The sequence below is a fragment of the Nylanderia fulva genome, unplaced genomic scaffold (assembly GCF_048542155.1).
Source record: "Nylanderia fulva isolate GAGA-0341 unplaced genomic scaffold, ASM4854215v1 Scaffold462, whole genome shotgun sequence".
Lineage (NCBI taxonomy): Eukaryota > Metazoa > Arthropoda > Insecta > Hymenoptera > Formicidae > Nylanderia > Nylanderia fulva.
The window spans coordinates 27,144-47,717 of record NW_028190546.1 but is presented as its reverse complement, the minus strand read 5'-3'; the positions used below and the strand labels follow the sequence as shown (position 1 = coordinate 47,717).

Here is a 20,574-nt window from a genome sequence, read left to right as displayed (position 1 = left end):
GCTGATACTTGATAACTCGTTACTCTCAATCTAATTGTGACTCGACAACCTCTCGTAATTGCACAAATTGTATTGTTTATTCCCGAAACCGCCTCATAAATATCGTCCGTCTTAATATTTAATCTGGCACACACGGCCTTTGTTATAAAATTCGCTTCGCTTGCACTGTCAAGAAGAACGCAAATCGGCTGTTCAAATCCTCGGGAATCCCTAATATATATCACCGCAGTTGCCACTAAAACTTGACCAAAATTTGCGCGTTTGACTACATGGTGCACGGATAAATTGATGCTATTGCTCTTTTCCGAATTTCCATCTACCGTTTTGCGATTCAATGCGATAACCTTTTGCGCGTGACCTTTTTCGTGATCTGTATGACACAACGTATTGTGTCTTCCCGAGCATCGTCGACATAAACTCGCCTTACATGCGCTTACGAAATGATCGTTCTTCAAACAATTAAAACAAAGTCTCAACCGCTTGACTTTCTCGATTCGCTTCTGCTCGGAAAGATTTATGAATTTCTCGCACAAATATATTCGATGCGCTCCGCTACACACGAAACAGCGCCCAGCAACCGTTGACGTGGCCAAACTTACGGGTGTATTTCTTTGATTGCTCCCAGATGCTCTGGACTCGCCTTTTCTTAACGATCTCGAACTCTCGATAGCGTTGACCCTTCCAGACTTCGGTCCGGGTCCCTTTGATATAGACCTTTCCTCGCTAATTGAATTGCCCAATCGATTGAGCATCCAAACGCGTCGCTGCAAAAATTCAAATAGTAAATCGACTGACACCTCTCCTCTACCTTCTATACTCTCTTCCCAGCGACGGCGAGTGGACCCATCCAGCTTCTTCTCGATCATGAAGAGCATCAAGGATTCTGCCCAAGACTAGCTCTCGGATTCCATTGATTTCAAAATGCGCAAATGATTTTGGAAATGGTTGACCAGCTCCTCGATTTCGACTGCTGACTCTTGACCGACCTTGGGTGCTTCAAACAAACAATGAATATGTCGCCGCTTCAATGCCTTTGGATCTTCGTAACGGTTCTTCAAAAGATTCCAAGCTATTTCATAGTTTTGCACCGAAATCTCAATAGACTCGATGATTTTTGCCGCACTGCCCGTTACTGCACCGACTAGATATTGGTGCTTTTGAACAGCCGATAATTCACTGTTGTGAATTAATGTGACGAAATTGTCGGAGAATCGTTTCCAATCTTCGATTTCTCCCGAGAACGTTGGCAACTTAATTGTCGGCAGCTTTACCTTGTTCTCATTGTGCGCACTTGCACTCAACGCTCGGTTCACCTCTGTCTATTGTTCCAACACGTGCGCAAGCGACTCGTTGCTGCCACTCGCACTCACAGCAGGCTTGAGCGCAGCCTTCCATTTCGATAGCGTCGCCTTCAATTCTATATATCGATCCTCGAAAGTATCGTCCTCCTTCTGATCATCGGCTTGTAGATCTTCTTCTTCAATTGTGCATACTAGCTTTCGTTGTAACTCATTAAAATTGTTGTACGCCTGTTCTAGCTTCTCCAGGTGTACAGTAATTGTCTTAATGTTCGCTGCTATTCTCTTATTAACGACATTCTCGACGTATTTCCATGTCTTTGTCACCTTGGCCTTGACATATCCTCGTTGTCGACGCAACTCCTGTGCACTCATTGTACTAGATTGATTGCTCACAAATCCGGCTCGAAGGACCAATGTACGGGTTTGTAATGGATAATAGAATCGTTTGCTCCAACAATACTTTAATAATCACAAATAATACATTGCTTTCGTTCTTCTTCGTCGTTTGAGTACGACGGCTGTCGCCTAACTATATATGTCTGTTCAAAAGACGATAGACAAATTGACTCTACATCTAATCGCTACGACGGTTACTAAAAAAACTCTTTCTACATCGTCTCGGTACGAACGCTAAACTGTGTCTGCCCGTGAGTCCCCAAATTTAGCATACGTTCCATGACCTCTCGCTTGGTCACGTTGTTGTCATGGCTGGCTCACGTGCTTTCTTATTGTGAGCCTCGACAATAGAATTGATTACAAAACAAAACAGTCAATACAATAATGCACTGAAAGTTTATTTAGATGCACAACGAAAACTTGAGATAATACAAGTAAAAGATAGAGAAAATCATGATAACGACTGAAAGCGCGATATTACTCGTACGAATGTTGATCGAAGACAAAGATTTTTAAACAAACACGATAAAGTCGAATTTATTCGGTACACACAGTAGGTCGACGATTTAAGTCAGCTGATTTTCGCTATGAAGGTAGAGTAAGAAGCGCGTGCGGTAAGACGCGTGAGACAAGAAAAACCGCTTAAATACAGCAAAAAGATACATCGGCGATGCGGTGATTTCGAATGAATGCTATATATAGAATACAATACCGAGAATATAAGAAAGATTACAATAAAAAACTTAGCGAAATGAGATAATAATTTTATCACTTAAAAGATTATATATGTATAATATTAAAGGAAATAATGAGAATCAAATAAATTTAAGAAATTGAAATTGAATTATTAACAAACAGAACTTTTTACATCTATTTTTTTAGAATTATAATTATTATATATAACATCTTCATCTCCATCTCGGCCAATAGAGCCAAACGCGATGTTATTGTGAAAATTTAAGAAACTTAGGAATTCATATCTTATGGTTAAGATCTCAAAGTTCCCCTTGTTCCTATTTTAACCCCCCTGTAAAAAAATAGGCGATAAAAATATTGGTCCGAAAGTCGGCTGAATCGGAAATCAAACCCGAGATCTTTCGTTTGCTGGACTGCTGAGCTATTCAGACACTTACGAAACAATACTTTTCTCAATGCTTTCACCCCAAAGCGTCGTAATAATAGGCCCAGACGCAAAGAAACAATATTAAGAATATTTAAAGGAGCAGTCGCCTGGCAAGCGAAAGGTCTCGGATTCGATTCCCGATTCAGCCGACTTTTGTACCAATATTTTTCTTGCCAGGGTTAAAACACGAAGAAGGAAAATTTTGAGATCGAAACCATAAGATACGAATTCCTAAGTTTTTTAATTTTTTGCAATAACATTGCATTTGGCTCTATTGGCCAAGATGGAGCTGGAGATATTATGTATTTATTTCAGAGATCCGACTAAATATTCTTAATATTATAATTATTATATTATACAGTTAAATTATATTGTATAAAAAAAAAAAATTTTTTTTCGATCAGTTTTTTACAGTAATGTAAAAACACTGTTTCTATATAACATTTTTTCACATGGTGCGTGGACTTGGCGCCACTTTTTAATTCTTTTTAATAGGTAAAAACATGTGCTATTGAGTTGTTATCATATGCTAACGGGACCCTCTCAATTTCTTATACAAATCGATTTCGTACAACATTTATTATAAAAAGTTATAAAAGTAGCATGATCAACAAGAGAATGGTTTTTACGAAATTATTTTATAAAGATATCAGGGAATCAATTGACCAATACTGGCTAAGGTGAATAATCTTTTATTGAAAAAGACGCAACGTTTCGATCCCGAATTGGATCCTCTTCAGGCTACAAATTAAATTATAAATCTCAGTAAAAAATGACAATACAAAACAAATACGGAAAATCATAAATATAAGTGTTAAAAAAATATCTGTTACAAGAAAGTGGTAAAAACTAAATGATCATAATGTCAATTTCCTGTCTACGATTAGAACATGACAAGATATCAATAATAAATTTGGGGTTGAAACGTTGCGTCTTTTTCAATAAAAGATTATTCACCTTAGCCAGTATTGGTCAATTGATTCTCTGATATCTTTATTTCAATATTTCAATTGGCAATTGGATTATTTTTTGGAAATATTTTATATTTAAATTTATACTTAAATTATAATTTAAGTTCGACATAATTTTACATAAACAAAATATCGTTTTTCATTGATCTTACATTAATAATTTTATGCACAAAAAACAAAGGAATAAATGGATGTAAAGAAACATAATTGTTTGCAAGAAAAAGTATGAGCAGCTAATTATAAACTGTGTTGTCCAATAATATGAAAATAAAGTAATAACAAATAACTGCTAAAAATGAATTTGTTATATTATACATACGTTATTATACGGATATTTTATATAAATCTTTTATTACATATTTTACGCATAATTAATAAGAATCAGAATTATTTTGCGATCTGGAGGCAATTTTTCGAGTATAAGAGTATCTTCTGCAGAGTGTATCTGACCGGTATTAATTCTATTTTGTGTGTGACTCTTAAAGAGAGACATGTGTAACAGTAGAAGTGGAAGAAATGATTTTTAACAAAACCAGAATGTTTTCAGGAATTTAAAAGACAATTTCTTAAGTATAAGAGATGTTTTCAGATTAATGTATCAAAATTTTATGTATTATATTCTATGCTATATTACATTGCTATATTATATTGCTATATTATTCTGCATATTTATATTGTATTTATATGAATTTTTAAAATTTGCTCCAGGAATGTCTCAAACTTTAATCAGCTTCAAGAGACATGGTAGTGTATCGTGCCAAACATTTCCACATGATTTTTTTATTTACACATGAGTTTGCAACTTTCCACGCGAAGCGAGATTCAATCCAAACTTGCGTTTAGTTTTTTGATAGTGGAACCTCCCACAGGGCGGTATCCACTGTGTTTACGCATACACCTTCCACACGCCGTAAGGTTCTACATTAGTCCATATAATTATGATAATAAAAGATCGATTTCTCTAAAACAATAAGCAACTTTGACCATTCTTAGTTTTGTTCTAAATGATTCATTTAACAATAATTTATAGTCAAATCTGTGGGCCATGGACATCGTAGTCCTCTCCCGATCGGGGCTGAGTTGATCAACACTGTATCCGATTAGCTGTGTCTGATCGGGACTGTATCAGATTGAGATTGTGTCTGATAGCAATTGTATGCGTCCAATCAGTACCATGTTTGAAAGGATTGTGTCCAATCGGAACTATGTTCAATCGAAACTGTGTCATTTTGAGACTGTGTCCGAAATATTATCGTGTTCAATTGATACTGTGACAGTCGGAACTCACTCAAATTTTGATCAGTTGAAACGTTTGCCACAAGATTGCACCAGTGACTAGTGATGCTTCGTGATTATCGTGTTCATGTCATACATGGTGCGTTCACAAAGTTTCAAGACTGATTTTTTCCTGAGTAGGAGAAGGCGCGCAGACCGGTTCCACCGACAGGGTAAAGTAGTTGGGGGTGTCAGCTAATCGACCGTCCAGCGGCAATTGCCTCCGAGACGCTGGAGTAAGCAGATCGCTAGTGGCGTAAGTGCGTGTCAGTGACCCCTGTCGAAAACTCGGAGAGTCGAAAATGCAGCGTCATTTGGAGCAGCGTTATTCGATAAAGTTCTGTGCGAAACTGAACAAAACCGCTACAGAGACTTTTGGATATGATTCAAGAGGCCTATAAAGAAGAAGCCATGTGCAATAGTTTTCATGTGGCACAAGAGGCTCAAAGATGGCCGCGAGGAAGTGGACGACGATGACCGCGCTGGGAGACCTTCAACAAGCCGAACTCATAAAAATTTGGTGAAAGTCCGTGAACTTTTAAATACTGACCGTCATTTTCACGCACTTTCACCAAATTTTCATGAGTTCGGCTTGTTGAAAGTCTCCCAGCGCGGTCATCGTCGTCAACGTCCTCGCGGCCATCTTTGAGCCTCTTGTGCCACATGAAAACCATTGCACGGTGACATGGCTTCCTTTTTTATAGGCTTCTTGAATTCATACCAAAAGTCTCTGTAGCGGTTTTTGTTCAGTTTCGCACAGAAACTTTATCAAATAACGCTGCTCAAGCAGCTATATAAACATAAACAAGTGTAATTTTATTAATAAAGTTCATTTAAATTTAACAACATACTCCCTCCTACCTCCGCACATCCCCATCTTTATGCGAACGTTTCGGCTGACATTTCAAGCCTTCTTCAGCGCAATGCAAATGATTTAATTATAAATTGAATTGTAATATTAAACATTAAATTTAAAGTGTAAGACAGGCAATAAGAGGCAATGGCGGAAGACAGTGCGTTATCCCAACGAAACTAAATTTTTTTGTTAGAATTAAATATCTATGCACAAGGCACCAAATTTTACTTGGTCACGGCCAAGATTTAAAATATGAAATAATCTCATTTTTGAAATTTAATTTCAATAATCCTTTAACCCCCCTACGGAAATAAATAAATAAAATGCAAGAGAAAATAATAGATCCGAAAGTCGCTGAATCGGGAATCGAACCCGATTATTTCATATTTTAAATCTTGGCCATGACCAAGTAAAATTTGGTGCCTTGTGCATAGATATTTAATTCTAACAAAAAAATTTAGTTTTGTTGGGATAACGCACTGTCTGCCGCGATTGGCTCTTATTGCCTGTCTTACACTTTAAATTTATATTTATATTACAGAGCCGTGTTTAAACTCTTAACTTAAACATTAAAGACGGTAATTAACAATGTTAAAATAATAAATATATAAAGTCAGTTTTTTGTCTTGTTATATATGTTGCTAAACAAGTCATCGTGTATGACAACCACCATTACTGACACATACTGAGTTCGAGCGACCGTACCATGCAATCACTTATGAGTATGGACTTCCTGATTTACTGGTCAAGGGAGATATCTTGATTGTATCCTCATAATGAAATGTTGTTAAACATTAAATTAAGATCTAAATAAATAATATCCGATTATTCATTATACCCTGTATATACGTACATACATAATACATACATATATATTGTATATATGTATATATAAATGTATATATAAATGTAAATATGTATATATGTATGTATTTATAGGGTGTCCTGCAACTGATGTCTACAATGAAACATATTTGTATTCTTGAGATCATTCTAAAAATAAACATGATTTTGAAATTTTCAAGATTTTCTCCATCTATACATTTTTTGCGATATTCTAATGATACCCCCCTCATTCTTATTTAAAATTTATGGGGTTCAATTTTTATAAAATTTTTTTACATAAATAAATATATATATATATAATTTTGAAAAATAACAATTTCTGAAACATAAAGCAGTCACTTGCTTATTTTAAATAGTTATTAGTAATAGAAATATTATGGTAGTATTAAATAGTCGTTACAATAGTACAATAGTAGTAATAATAGTTATAAAGTTGCAGTAGTAACAAAAAAAAATGTTTCATGCCAAAGACGATCCATTCGTCTGCTAGTTGCTTTTAAAATATCTTCTCCCAAAATGATTTGCATGTGCGTTTTCGTTATTAATTATAAAAAAGGTATTTTTACCAGAATATCTAATCGGTCTGCTTAGTTTGCTTTTAAAAATATCTTCTCCCAGAACGATTTGTCATGTGCGCTTGGAAAAAGATATTTTTATATCATAGACGATTTTTGCTGCTTAATTGTTTTTACAATATCTTCTCTCAAAACGATTTGCACGTTAGCGTTCTGTTATTTAAACCAAGTTTTTATTAATCGATTTTAAAAATGGTGGAAAGTTATTCTTGATACGATGGATTCTAAAGTTAGTATTTTCAAAAAGTGTCCCCTTTTATCCTAAATAAAATAAAATACAAATCAATAGTTTTTTGGTGCGCGTGTCTTAATTCGATAATTAATGTTCTGCTTTTCTTGGCCTAATCTCGAATCGGGAGAGAATATCTTAGACGTGAATTTATTAGGTGTTATACAGGTATATTGTCTTTATACCTCCGTTTTATTCCAGAGTCACAACAAAGAATATAAACTCTTTACTCTCCACCGAGGAAAATCGTGTATCGCGAACGCGAGTCAAATTCTATCTGCCTTTCGAGGCCGCGCATTGTCTTGCTTCTCTCCATTTTTCCACGACCTTATTTTTATTTTTAGGTGATTAGCCTATCTATTATTTTGAAGAACTTTCGCTTTTTATTATGTTTGGAAATCGAAATCTACCTTCGTCATGTTAGTCACCTATTTGTTTATTTATTATTTTGTGTCCCCGGTCGCGATATTCTTAACACACGTCGCTTGTAATATATTTTTATTTCGTGTAAATTCTATTTTATATATATTTTAATATGCTTGTGGCATTTATCGCCACAGTACCCCCCTTCTAGTGGTTTTCTAATTTTCGACCGCGTGTTATTGCACAATTATTTTATCACCGCCTATTCGTCGATTCGAGTCGTTATTAGTCACCGCGTCAATGTATAATCTCGCGTGGAGAGATAAATAGGAAACAAAAACAATATAAATTAATAATAATAATAATATAAATTAAAATTTTGTCCGACACGCCGCGTTACATTATATATCGATCCGGAAATCGGACCCTTCGACCGCTCCTCGTTCGTGTCTCTCGTCTTTCACTCGCTGGCTGCGCCTTATTCGACTGCTCCGGGTCCAGTCTCATTTCTCTGTCTCCAGGAGTCCTTGCCGTCGGCGACGCTTTGTTAGCCTGTTTCTCTGAAATCAAATATGCTGGTTTTAAACGATCAATGGATATCGTTTGCTCTTTGCCGTGCATACGCACGACAAAGGTTTTTTCTCCGCGTCAAACCACCGTGTAGGGCCCATCGTATGGCATCTGCAATTGTGTTTTCGGCCCGTCGTGCCGAACAAACACACTCTCCGTGGTTCCCAGCTGTTTGTATACAAACGGGCGTCGTTCTCCGTGCTGCGTGATCTCGACCGGCCGGACCTCCTCGAAATGACGTCGCAAGCAACTCCTTCACGAAATTGCTGGCGTCTCTCTCCTCGCCGGGCTGCTTATTCAAGAATGTCCTGGCAGTCTGAGCGTTTCTCCATATACCAGCTCGGCCGCCGTCGCCTGCAGATCGTCCTTCCACGCCGCTCTTATGCCCATCAGAACTGTCGGCAGCACATCCGTCCACCAGTCCTTCTGATGGCACTTGATCAATGCTTTTAATTGGCGGTGCCATCGTTTCACCATGCCGTTGGCCTGGGGGTAATAGGCAGTCGTCCTCAGGTGGTTAGATCCTAGCAATCCGCTCAACTCCTTGAAGAGGTGCGCCTCGAATTGCTGTCCCTGGTCGGTTGTTATTCTCAACGGCACGCCGAATCTGCTTATCCAGCCGTGGTAGAATGTCCTTGCGACTGTCTCTGCCTCCTGGTTCTCCATGGGAAACGCCTCCGGCCAGCGCGTGAATCGATCGATGCGATGCAAGTCAAGCAATATTTATTTCCGTCTAATATCGGCATATTAATGATATCCACGTGCACATGCTCAAATCTCTGACTTGGTAGCTCGAAAATGCCTCTCGGTGATTTTACGTGGCGTGTAATTTTCGCTCGCTGGCACTCGATGCATGCACGTGCCCATGTACTACAGTCCTTTTTTATTGACGGCCAGACGTAACGCTGTGTCACCATCTTCACCGTCGCTCGTATCCCCGGGTGTGCCAGTCCGTGTAGCATATTGAATGCGGCCCTCCGAAAAGGCCTTGTCGAAAATGGTCTCGGAATCTTCGTCATTGTATCGCACCATATCGTAGTGCCTGCGCCTGGAATCTCTATTTTTTTTAATTTGAGTCGCCCTCGATGTACTCGTTGCACTCCGCATCGTCCTCCTGCGATCTCGCGAGTGCCTCGTAGTCCAGCGGTGTTTTTATCTCCTCTATGCGTGATAGCGTGTCGTGTCCGCCACTACATTCTCTTCTCCTCTCACGTGTCGTACGTCTGTCGTAAATTGTCCGACAAAATCTAGATGCCGAAATTGTCGCGGCGTGCATTTTTCAGGCTTTCTCTGAAATGCATACGTGAGAGGTTTGTGGTCCGTATAAATTGCAAAGGTCTGCGCCTCGACCATGTGGCGGAAGTATTTGATAGCTAAATAAATCGCCAAAAGCTCTCGATCAAATGCGCTGTACTTGGCTTCCGTCGGACTTAATTTTTTTGAAAAGAAGCCCAGTGGTTCCCAAACTTCTTCCGCTCGCTACTGCAGTACGGCTCCCACGCTGCTGTCCAATGCGTCCGTGAATAGGGCAAGCTCCGCGTTCACTTTCGGGTGCGATATCAGAGTAGCTTGCACCAAGTTACTTTTTGCGTCCTTGAACGCCTGTCTCGCTGCCGGCGTCCACTTAATGAGCGTCTTTTCTTTAATATCGCCATGCAGTAACTCGTTTAATGTTAATGGCGCCTGAATTTCCACGGCTTTTGGCAGACATCTCCGGTAGAAATTAATCATTCCCAGATATCGCCTCAGTTCTTTCGCCGTCTTCGGCTCCTCGAACTCCTCGATCGCCCATACGCGCGCCGGCAATGGTCGTGTGCCGTGTCCGCTCACTTCATATCCGAGGAATTCGACTTCCGCTTGTCCGAACACGCACTTTCCCGGATTAATCACGACGCCGTATGTTTGTAATCGCTCGAACAATGTTTGTAGGTGTTTGTTATGCTCTTCGGCCGTCGTTGACGCGATCAGAATGTCGTCAATGTACGCGTAATAAAAGTCGAGTCCGCGCAAGACCTCGTCGATGAACCGTTGGAAAGTCTGCGCCGCGTTTCTCAATCCGAACGACATAAACGGGAACTCGAACATGCCGAACGGCGTAGTGATCGCGGTCTTCGGAATATCACTTTCCGCCACCGGTATCTGGTGGTACGCGCGCACTAGGTCGATCGTCGAGAACACCCGTTTGTCTCTTAGTTCCATCGTGAAATCCTGAATGTGCCGGACCGGGTACCAATCCGGGATCGTCCGTGCATTTAACGAGCGATAGTCACCGCACGGTCGCCACTTTTTACCTCTCTTCGGCACCATATGTAGCGGAGACGCCTAACTACTTTTCGACGGTCTCACGATACCGAGCTCCATCATTTTTTGGAACTCTTTTCGCGCTGCGGTCAATTTATCCGGCGCAAGTCTCCGCGGTCTGCACACTACCGGCGGCCCCGGGGTCGTCTCGATAAAATGTTTCGTGTTATGTCGCACCTCTTTCGGGCGCCCGTCAGGTCGTACAATGTCCGGATATCGCGCTAAGAGTTTATGATACGGCGTCACTCCCGTCACCGTTCGTATGGTCGGCATTCCGCACTGTGCACTACGTCCCCCGGCTACGAGTCCCGTCGCCTGATTGACTAGCCGACGATTCCGCAAGTCCACCAGGAGTCCGTAGTAAGACAGAAAGTCCGCGATAATCGGCCTCGACACATCTGCGAGTACGAATCGCCACGTAAAGTTCCGTCGTAATCCGAGATTTAATGTTAAAGTCTCGGTTCCGTAGGTATGGATCACCGTTCCATTCGCTGCGGATAACTCGTACGTCGATTTCTGCCGCGGCCCACGCACCATCCTGCGAGGAAAAACGCATAGGTCTGCGCCTGTATCCACGAGGAAGTTAATTCGCGTGTCGCGGTCAGTTACAAATAGACGGCGCGAATCCTGGCCTTGATCACCGGCCGTCATCAGTGACGGGCCATCGCGTTTTCCTGCGGCTGTCCGGCACACGGGGGCTCACATCTTCGTGCGTCCGGTCCGAATCTCTAATGGTAGTAACACAGATGGTTTGACGCGTGACCACGGACGCGAGAGCGCGATCGCGAACGCTCCCGCCTGCGACGACCACCGCCGTCGCTCCGGCGAGGTTCTCGCTCTTCTAACGCCTCGATGCATTTTCGCAAGCCAGTCATTTGTTCCGCGAACTCTTGCTGCATGGCCATACGCATCTGTGTCATCTGCACATTGATCCTCGCTTCCAATACAGCTATTCCGTTTCCGTCGGCACCCGCGAACGCCGTCGGCCGAGCCGCTTCCGCGACGTGCACCGCGGGCGCTCTCGTTGCCTCCACGATCGCGTCCGCCATATTCGCGAGCGTCTCCAGCGTATCTCCCACGCGCGTTACAAGATGTGGCTGCAAATAAACGGGTAGTCGACTCAACCAAATGGTGCGCAGGACTTCATCCCCGACGACATTACCGGCGAGACCTCGAAGGTGCCGCAAAAATTGTGTCGGTTTGCGGTCGCCTATCTCCTCATACTTCAGGAGCCGACGCGTCTTGTGCTCCTGCGACAAGCTTAATCTTTTGATCAGCTCGCATCTCACAGTCTCGTACGCGCGTTCCGCTGGCGGGTTCATTATTATGTCGCGTACCTTCATCGCGTGTCGCGGACCGATCGCCGTAAGAACGTAACCGAACTTGGTCGCGTCCGTAGTAATTCCAGCGGCCTGGAAGCTCCAATCTATTATATTAAACCACAATTCCGGATCCCCGGAAGTAAATTCCGGCATCCTCATGCCTACGCGATTTACTTCGGCGCCCGCCATGAACAGGCAAGGTCGTTCAACCGCTTGTTGCGACGTCCCTGGCACAGGCAGTGCATCTCGTCTCGGCTGCTCAATTTGTATTAACGGAGGGGCAGCCTCATCGTCGCGCGTCAACACCATACTGTCACTTTTCTATGCATTCTCCAAAATCCGTATCACGATTTTTGGCAATGTCCACAGCACTTTGCGTCACCTTTTATCACGTCGGGGTCACCACTTTGAGAGCGCGTGTCTTAGTTCGATAATTAATGTTCTGCCAATATCGCGAATCAGGAGAGGATATCTTAGACGGAATAATTATTAGATGTTATACAGTATATTGTCTTTTACTCCGTTTATTCGAGTCACACAAAGAATATAAACTCTTTACTCTCCACCGAGGAAAATCGTGTATCGCGAACGCGAGTCAAATTCTATCTGCCTTTCGAGGCCGCGCATTGTCTTGCTTCTCTCCATTTTTCCACGACCTTATTTTTATTTTTAGGTGATTAACCTATCTATTATTTTGAAGAACTTTCGCTTTTTATTATGTTCGGAAATCGAAATCTACCTTCGTCATGTTAGTCACCTATTTGTTTATTTATTATTTTGTGTCCCCGGTCGCGATATTCTTAACACACGTCGCTTGTAATATATTTTTATTTCGTGTAAATTTTATTTTATATATATTTTAATATGCTTGTGGCATTTATCGCCACAGTTTGTTATATTCCAATACATATTGTTGCAAAAAGACGCCTCAATGCAAATGTTTGCTATAATCGGAGAAACGAAAAAAAAACATTTTGTGGCTGCGTTCTCATTATTTCTCACGCGAATGGGCGATGGAGGGGCCCATTTTATTCTCGATATTTAAAAAAATATTATATAATATTTTTTCATTATCGAGTTACATATAATTATCAATATAATTACTTATCATTCACATGTGTGTGTATAAATATATTTACTGAGCATTCACATGTATGTATAAATATATTTACTGAGTGTTTTAAATAAAACGTTACAATTTTTTATTTCTAAAACTATAATTTTTACTATAATAAATTATTGTATAAGTAGAAACTTTCAGACTTTTAAATCATAAGAAATTAATTATATGTATAATCATATTCGATTATTTCTCTCACACATTCTGTGATTATAATTAATCTCTTACGGATTAAATATTATATTTATTATAGATATTATAGATTTGACTAAAAACTGTCATTTGATTAATGTGGTTTTCTGACAGGTAAACCTCAAGATCGATTAATTCTGAATTACATGCAAGAATCGTCAACAAAGATAGATTGGCTGCACATTAAGATTTCTCAAATTTTGAACAAATTGTTTCCCAATAATGACGCTTTTGATCAGCCTGAAAGATTGTATATGTAGAAACTTTATACATATATATGATTATACATATAATTAATTTCTTATGATTTAAAAGTCTGAAAGTTTCTACATATACAATAATAATAAATTATTGTATATGTAGAAACTTTCAGACTTTTAAATCATAAGAAATTAATTATATGTATAATCATATTCGATTATTTCTCTCACACATTCTGTGATTATAATTAATCTCTTACGAATAATAAAAATTGTTTTCATTGGCAAGTGATAGTTTTTGGAACCGACTATTTTTATTCAAATTTATTAATTAATATAATGAGAGTTACTAATGTTATTGACAATGATGACTTTTTTATATTATAAACAAATTACTATAAAAGTTCGATTATATAACTGTGCAATATTCCGTGCTACGCGGAGTGTTTAGTTAGTGCGCGGACGCGAGTGTCAAGTTTAGGACGGCACAGAAAAAAAAAGAAAAAAATAAAGAAAGTTCACGGCACACAATATATTTTTACAAATAATTACACAGCGCAAAAGAAACGCTCTAATGCAAGTGAACTGCAATTAGAAGCGTGCAATGATTGCCGGAAGTGCAATCCAACGACAAAATCGATCTCCCGCGAGAAGTGCGACGAAAATCGAGAAGAGCGAAAAGGAATGCTGTCTGTACGCGCGAACGACCGTACGCCGATAGATCCGTTCAACAAGAGAGAGCGTGAACCAACGTGATTGTTTTCTACCGACCTTCGAGAGAGTTCCGAGGTAAGGAACACCGTGTTTGTGTTCCTTCCACATGACGATAGAATCCTCTCGAATGTCGGAGGACAAAATCACTTGTTGTCGTCGGTTATATTTATGACGAGACGGTTACCTGTCACCGTTCAAAACGACAGGTATTGCGAGCGTTAAAGACGCGCGCGGTCTTGCGATATGGCGGGGCGCGTTCGCTCGCGATTGGCGCACGGGGATTTAGCGCGAATCGTCGCCAAATTCGAGCGGCTATTTCAGCGCAGTTAGCTGCGCTTGTCGCAAGGCGAAGAATGCACTCCGAGATGCATTCCCACACACCCACACACACACACTTTCTCTCTCTCTTTCTCTCTCTCTCTCTCTCTCTCTCTCTCTCTCCAATCCGCAACATCCCGCCCGCCTTCGTCGGGAACACGCGACGAACTATCCTAGGGTTGCTAGGGATAGTGTGTCGACTGGTTTTATCGTCGCGGCCGCGGATCGAGCGCGAACGCGAGTTTTGACAGGCGAGGTTAGGAGCTCCATGTGCCACGTGCTGAGCGAGTGGAGCTGCGACAGACGACTAAATATGCGAGACAGGTAAGTATGAAAAGAGTTGACGCAGTACAATTAACAATAGTGAGACGAACGACTAATTTTATAACTAATTTTACAATATTTCACAGATATTTGCCGAGCGCGAGGTTGCACGAGACACGCGGTTACGCGGGGGTCCCGGACTCCACGGCGGCTACCGTCGGCAGTGGAACCAGCTTGACCACTGGCCGGGTCAGTTCACCGACGGTGGTGCGGACGTCCACCACGCGCACTTGGCCATCCTCGCCTGGGTGTAAGCGCGTAACTCGGGCGAGCGGCCACCGGCACGGCGGGGTGCTCTCTCCTTTGATGAGGCACAGCTGACCTTCGCAGAGGTTTCCCCGGGAGGTCCACCACTTGGGCCGTGGTGTGAGTCCCTGCAGGTATTCGCGGGTCCATCGCTGCCAGAGATGGTCCCGCATCTGCTGCAGAAGTCGCCACCGGTTCAGACGGTTAGTAGGGGCGTCCAAGAGGGACGGCTCCGGGATGCTGAGGAGAGGCCCTCCCACCAGGAAGTGCCCCGGCGTCAGGGCGTCAAGGTCGTCTGGATCATCCGACAAGGCCCCGAGGGGCTTTGAGTTTAGGCAGGCTTCGACCTCCGCGAGGAGCGTGGACAGCTCTTCGAAGGTGAGCTTAGCCTCTCCGATGGTGCGCCGCAGGTGATGTTTGACGGCCTTGACAGCCGCCTCCCACAGGCCGCCGAAATGGGGAGCCGACGGTGGATTGAAGACCCACCGAACTCCCTCGTCTGCTAGGCGGCCAACGAGGGCGTGGACTTCGCCGCTCGCCGCCCTGAAGAGCTCTCTGAGTTGTCGATCCGCACCCACAAAATTGGTGCCGCAGTCGCTATATAGGGCCGTGCATCTCCCTCGACGCGACACGAACCGGCGAAAGGCAGCGAGGAAGGCTTCGGCGGAGTAGTCGCTGGTCACCTCCAGGTGGACGGCGCGGGTACTGAAACATACGAAGATTACCAGGAAGCCCTTGTGAGCTTTGTGACCGCGGCCCTTCGTCGTCCTGAGCCAGACCGGGCCAGCGAGGTCCACGCCGGTGTGAAGGAAGGGTCGACTTGGTGTGACCCGCGTCCTCGGCAGATCCCCCATCTTCGGTTGCGGAGTGGCCGCCCGCCATCGCACGCAAGAGAGGCAGCGATGTATGTGACTTCGTACCAGTTGACGGGCGCGTGGGATCCAAAAGCGTTCCCTGATGTTCCCCACGGTGGACTGGACTCCTCCATGCAGGGTGCGTTTGTGAGCGGCATCGATCACCAGGTAGGTGAGGCGTGATTCCGGTGGTAGGATGACTGGATGTCGCTGGTCGGCATCCAGAACAGCGTGTTTCAGCCGCCCGCCAACCCGCAGGACCCCCTCATCGTCGAGCATGGGAGCCAACTTCCTGAGTGAGCTTCTGGTCGCCAGCGATTTCCCGGTACGAAGGTCCCGCAGCTCTAGGTGGAAGTTCGCTTCCTGGACTACCCGGATCCATCGAGTCAGGGCGGCGTCCATCTCCTCCGGCCCCAGTAGGTCAGGAGCGGCCTCGTCGCTGACGGGGCGGCGCTGGCGAGTTGCCCAACGCCAGATCCAGGAGGATACGCGTAGTAACCGGCGAAGGCTGGAGAATCGGCGAAGCTCTTCAGGTTCCAGCACTTCCCTGACCACGTGGCATTTTTGCGGTCGCTGTTCTGGCAGGCTGGTCTCTTCCTGGGATCCTACATCCTTCGGCCAGGTGTCAGGATGACCGCTGAGGTAGGTCGGCCCATGCCACCACAACGGATGGCGTAGCAGCTCCCTCGGCGACACCCCCCGGAAGGCGCAGTCAGCTGGATTGTCTCTGCCGGGTACGTGCCGCCATTTTGCGTCTTGGTTCTCTCGGTGGATTTCGGCGACTCGGTTGGCTACAAATGTTGTCCATCTTGCAGGGTGTCCTCGGATCCAGCCGAGCGTGACTGTGGAGTCCGTCCAAAGATGCACCGCCGATCCTTCTAGGCCCAAGGAGGACCGGACGTGTTCGGCCAGTTTAGCCAAGAGGGTGGCCCCGCAAAGCTCCAGGCGGGGGAGCGATACACGCTTGACCGGTGCGACCTTGGTCTTAGCGACTACCAGGGTTACGTCGGGCTGCCCGTCGATCACGCCCCTGAGGTAGATCACGGCAGCGTAGGCTCGTTCGGAGGCGTCGCAGAATCCGTGCAGTTGTTGCGAGTTGTTTGCAGCGTCACCCTGGAACCAGCGTGGCACCCTGATCTCCTCAAGCAAGGGCAGCTCCTCTTCCAGGCGGGTCCACTCGGCGGCGTCGTCCCTTGTCAGCGGAGCGTCCCAGTCTAGCTGCTGTATCCAGGCTGATTGGACGAGCAGCTTGGCACGTACTATGATCGGCGCCAACCAGCCTAGTGGGTCGAAGAGACGTGCTGTCTGCGAGAGCACCGATCTCTTCGTCGGTAGAACCGTTGAGGTTGGTCGTACGGAGAGGGAGAGAACATCCTCCCTTGGATTCCATCGGAGGCCCAGGACGGAGTGACTCTCAGACGGCAGTCGGGCACCTGTCATGACGTCCAAGCGATGTGCGAGCGGGATTTTTACCAGGAGGCGATCGTCGTTGGCAGCCCACTTCCTAAGCGGGAAGCCGCCCGCCGTACAGAGCGCGGCCACCTGGTCCAGGAGGTCGTTCGCTGCATCTAGGGTGGCGGCTCCGGTGAGTACATCGTCCATGTAGACATCCTGGCGCAGTACATCGGCGCCCAGCGGAAAGCGGCCAACCTCGTCGTTCGCGAGTTGATGGAGCACGCGGATGGCGAGGTACGATGCGCTCGCTAGGCCGTACGTCACGGTATTCAGCTGGAATTCCTTGACCTCATCTCCCTCTGTTCACAGGATCCGCTGCAAGTCCCGGTCGTCGCGGTGCAGCTGTATCTGACGATACATCATCTTGATGTCGGCGACAAAGACATAGCGGTGTCGCCGCCAGCGAGTCAAGGTGTCGGCTAGCGACGGCAGCAAGTTACGTCCGGTGAGCAGCCAGTTGTTCAGTGACGACCCGCCGCCAGTACGCGCCGAGCCGTTGAACACCACCCGGATCTTGGAGGTCGTGCTTGAGCTCCGTAGCACCCCGTCGTGAGGCAGGAAGCAGATTCTGGAACCTGGCGAGAGCGACGCGGCGGAGACAGGCGACATGTGTCCGAGTGTCAGGTACTCGTTCATGAAGTCGCGATACAGTAGACCGAATTCGCGATCTTGAACGAACCGACGCCTCATGACGTCGAGGAGCCGTGACGCGGCGCGGCGCGTGGAGCTGAGATCCGGCAGCCCCGGACGGAACGGGAGTCGCACCTGATAGCGACCGTCTTCAAGTCGCACGTGGGTGCGCACAAAATGGTCCTCGCACTCCCGTTCGTCAGCGGTCAGCGGCAAGGCGGCACGAGGATGCTCTTCGGTCTCCCAGAAGCGGCGCACGAGAGCTACCAGATCGTCCCCCGTGGAGCATTGTAGAGACGACACGGGAGCCGCGACGTGACCGGCTCCAACGACGCCCAGCAGCACCCAGCCAAAGCGAGTCAACAGGGCACCGGGCTCGCGAGGTCCTCCTCGGCGAAAGCCCTCCGGCAGAGCGAGGTCCAGATAGACATCGGCGCCAAGCAGCAACTCCACAGCATCCCGGCGGTGGAACTCCGGGTCTGCAAGCTCGAGACCGTCGAGGTGGGGCCAGGAACGGGCCTCGCCCTCCGAGGTTCCACCGTACACCGTGAGGCGTGGGAAGACAAGCGGCGAGACGGCGAGCGCAAAGTGTCCATCGCGAGAGGAGACGGTGGCGGTGATCCGTCCGTGAGTGACGCCCGTCTGGATGCCTCCCACTCCAAAGATGGCCACTGACGATGGGGTCCGCGGGAGCCGAAGTCGCTGCGCCAAGGATTCCGCTATCAGCGAGGTTTCTGAGCCCGGGTCGATCAACGCGCGGACCGCATGCCGAGTACCCACGCGGTCGGCCACGAATACACGGGCAGTTGCCAGAAGCGCCGGTCCACACTCCCGCGGTGGTCGCCTCGCGACGTGGACTGTCGCCGTCGGAGATGAGGATGCAGTCGCAGGTAAGGCCACAGCCGCAAAGGCGTCGTGCAACGTCGTGTGATGCCGGCCTGAGCATGTAGCGCACGTCTTGTGCGACTTACAATCGGCTAGCAGATGACGACCCAGGCAGTTCCAGCACCGCTGGTGAGTGTTGATGGCTTCCCGCTTCTCGCTAACCGTCTTCTTCTTGTACTGCTCACAATAAGCAATAAAGTGATCCTTTTTGCAGAGCGGACAGCTGCGGTGCGGATCAGGCCCCCTGGTACCCACATGGCTACTGCGAGAGGAGCGGCTGGACTTCTCCGTTGGCTTGGCAGGCGCTACAGTCTTCACTGACTGGAGGACCTCCCAGGTCATCAGTTGTTCCTGGAGGAACTCCCGGAGCTTGTCGTAGGACGGAGGCTCCGACGACCTTCCGAGGGAGCTCTCCCACTCACGTCGAGTTTCAGCGTCCAGTAGTTCGACGACCAGGTGGACGAATAGATCTGTGCAGTCGGAGATCGGGCGCCCGATGCTCTTCAGTGCACCGACTGTCGTGAGCACGCCGTGGAACAGTCGGCGTAGTCCATTGGCTGACGGGGCCTTCAATCGCGGCAGCGAAGTGAAGGCTGTCAGGTAGGATCTGACCAGTAAACGTTTATTTTCGAAATACGTAGTCAATAATTCCCACGCATCCTCCAAGTTTTCTTCAGTAGAAGGCAGGTTGCGAATCAGCTGTTCAGCATCACCCTTTACGCTGGTTTTCAGGTAATGCAGCTGTTCAATCTTTGTCAAGGACGCGTCTCCTAGGACCATGGAGCTGAACAGATCTCGGTAGGCTGGCCAGTTCTCGAACTTGCCGCTAAACTGCGGTAGGTTGATCCGCGGTAAAGTTCGGCGGGACGGAGCCGTCTCTCGGACCCGTTTGCCGAGGGCGGGCCCCACAGGCTCGATGAACTGCTCCTCCAGTCCGGCGAGTTCGGAGCGCTGCCCATAATACGCCGTCTCAACCTTGCTGAGGAGGTCCTCGGTGGTGTACTTCTCCCGCTTGATCTCCTTCCAGAAGTGGGCGCGGAGCTCTTCATGCTGTTCCGTGAATTTGGCCCATTTATCGTCCAGGACGCGGATTGCAGCCTGGACAGTGTGGGCGTTCAATTTGCTCGCCCCGATCTTCTTCAAGTTCTCCACGCTACGCAGTATGCGTAGGTAGAGCTCATGCTGAGCGTCGATTATTTGATCCATGTCCATTTTCTTTGTCACAGGTCACTGGACACTCACACGGTCACGGAGCACGCACTCACCCCGACGGCGAAGTTCAATAGGTGCCGGGCGCGACAAATTATGACCTGTCGATGATCCGGCTCGAAGGACCAGCAAATGTGCAATATTCCGTGCTACGCGGAGTGTTTAGTTAGTGCGCGGACGCGAGTGTCAAGTTTAGGACGGCACAGAAAAAAAAAGAAAAAAATAAAGAAAGTTCACGGCACACAATATATTTTTACAAATAATTACACAGCGCAAAAGAAACGCTCTAATGCAAGTGA

At 46.0% G+C, this 20,574-nt stretch overlaps 3 protein-coding genes across 3 annotated transcripts; all 3 read right to left on the bottom strand.

Annotated features, from left to right (window-relative positions):
- Positions 1-10,827: 10,827 nt before the first annotated feature.
- LOC114944904 (uncharacterized) lies at positions 10,828-11,343 on the bottom strand. The gene has a single exon (XM_029320961.1). The coding sequence runs from the start codon at positions 11,341-11,343 to the stop codon at positions 10,828-10,830; it is 516 nt and encodes a 171-aa protein (XP_029176794.1).
- A 3,775-nt stretch (positions 11,344-15,118) lies between these two features.
- LOC114935473 (uncharacterized) lies at positions 15,119-17,698 on the bottom strand. The gene has a single exon (XM_029320963.1). The coding sequence runs from the start codon at positions 17,696-17,698 to the stop codon at positions 15,119-15,121; it is 2,580 nt and encodes an 859-aa protein (XP_029176796.1).
- A 156-nt stretch (positions 17,699-17,854) lies between these two features.
- On the bottom strand, positions 17,855-20,278 carry LOC114944908 (uncharacterized). The gene has a single exon (XM_029320964.2). The coding sequence runs from the start codon at positions 20,276-20,278 to the stop codon at positions 17,855-17,857; it is 2,424 nt and encodes an 807-aa protein (XP_029176797.2).
- Positions 20,279-20,574: the final 296 nt, after the last annotated feature.

What these genes read in the sequence shown, in the direction of transcription:
- LOC114944904 (XM_029320961.1), bottom strand. Translation starts at nt 11,343, where the DNA reads ATGGTGCGTGGGCCGCGGCAGAAATCGACGTACGAGTTATCCGCAGCG.
- LOC114935473 (XM_029320963.1), bottom strand. Translation starts at nt 17,698, where the DNA reads ATGGACGATGTACTCACCGGAGCCGCCACCCTAGATGCAGCGAACGAC.
- LOC114944908 (XM_029320964.2), bottom strand. Translation starts at nt 20,278, where the DNA reads ATGGACATGGATCAAATAATCGACGCTCAGCATGAGCTCTACCTACGC.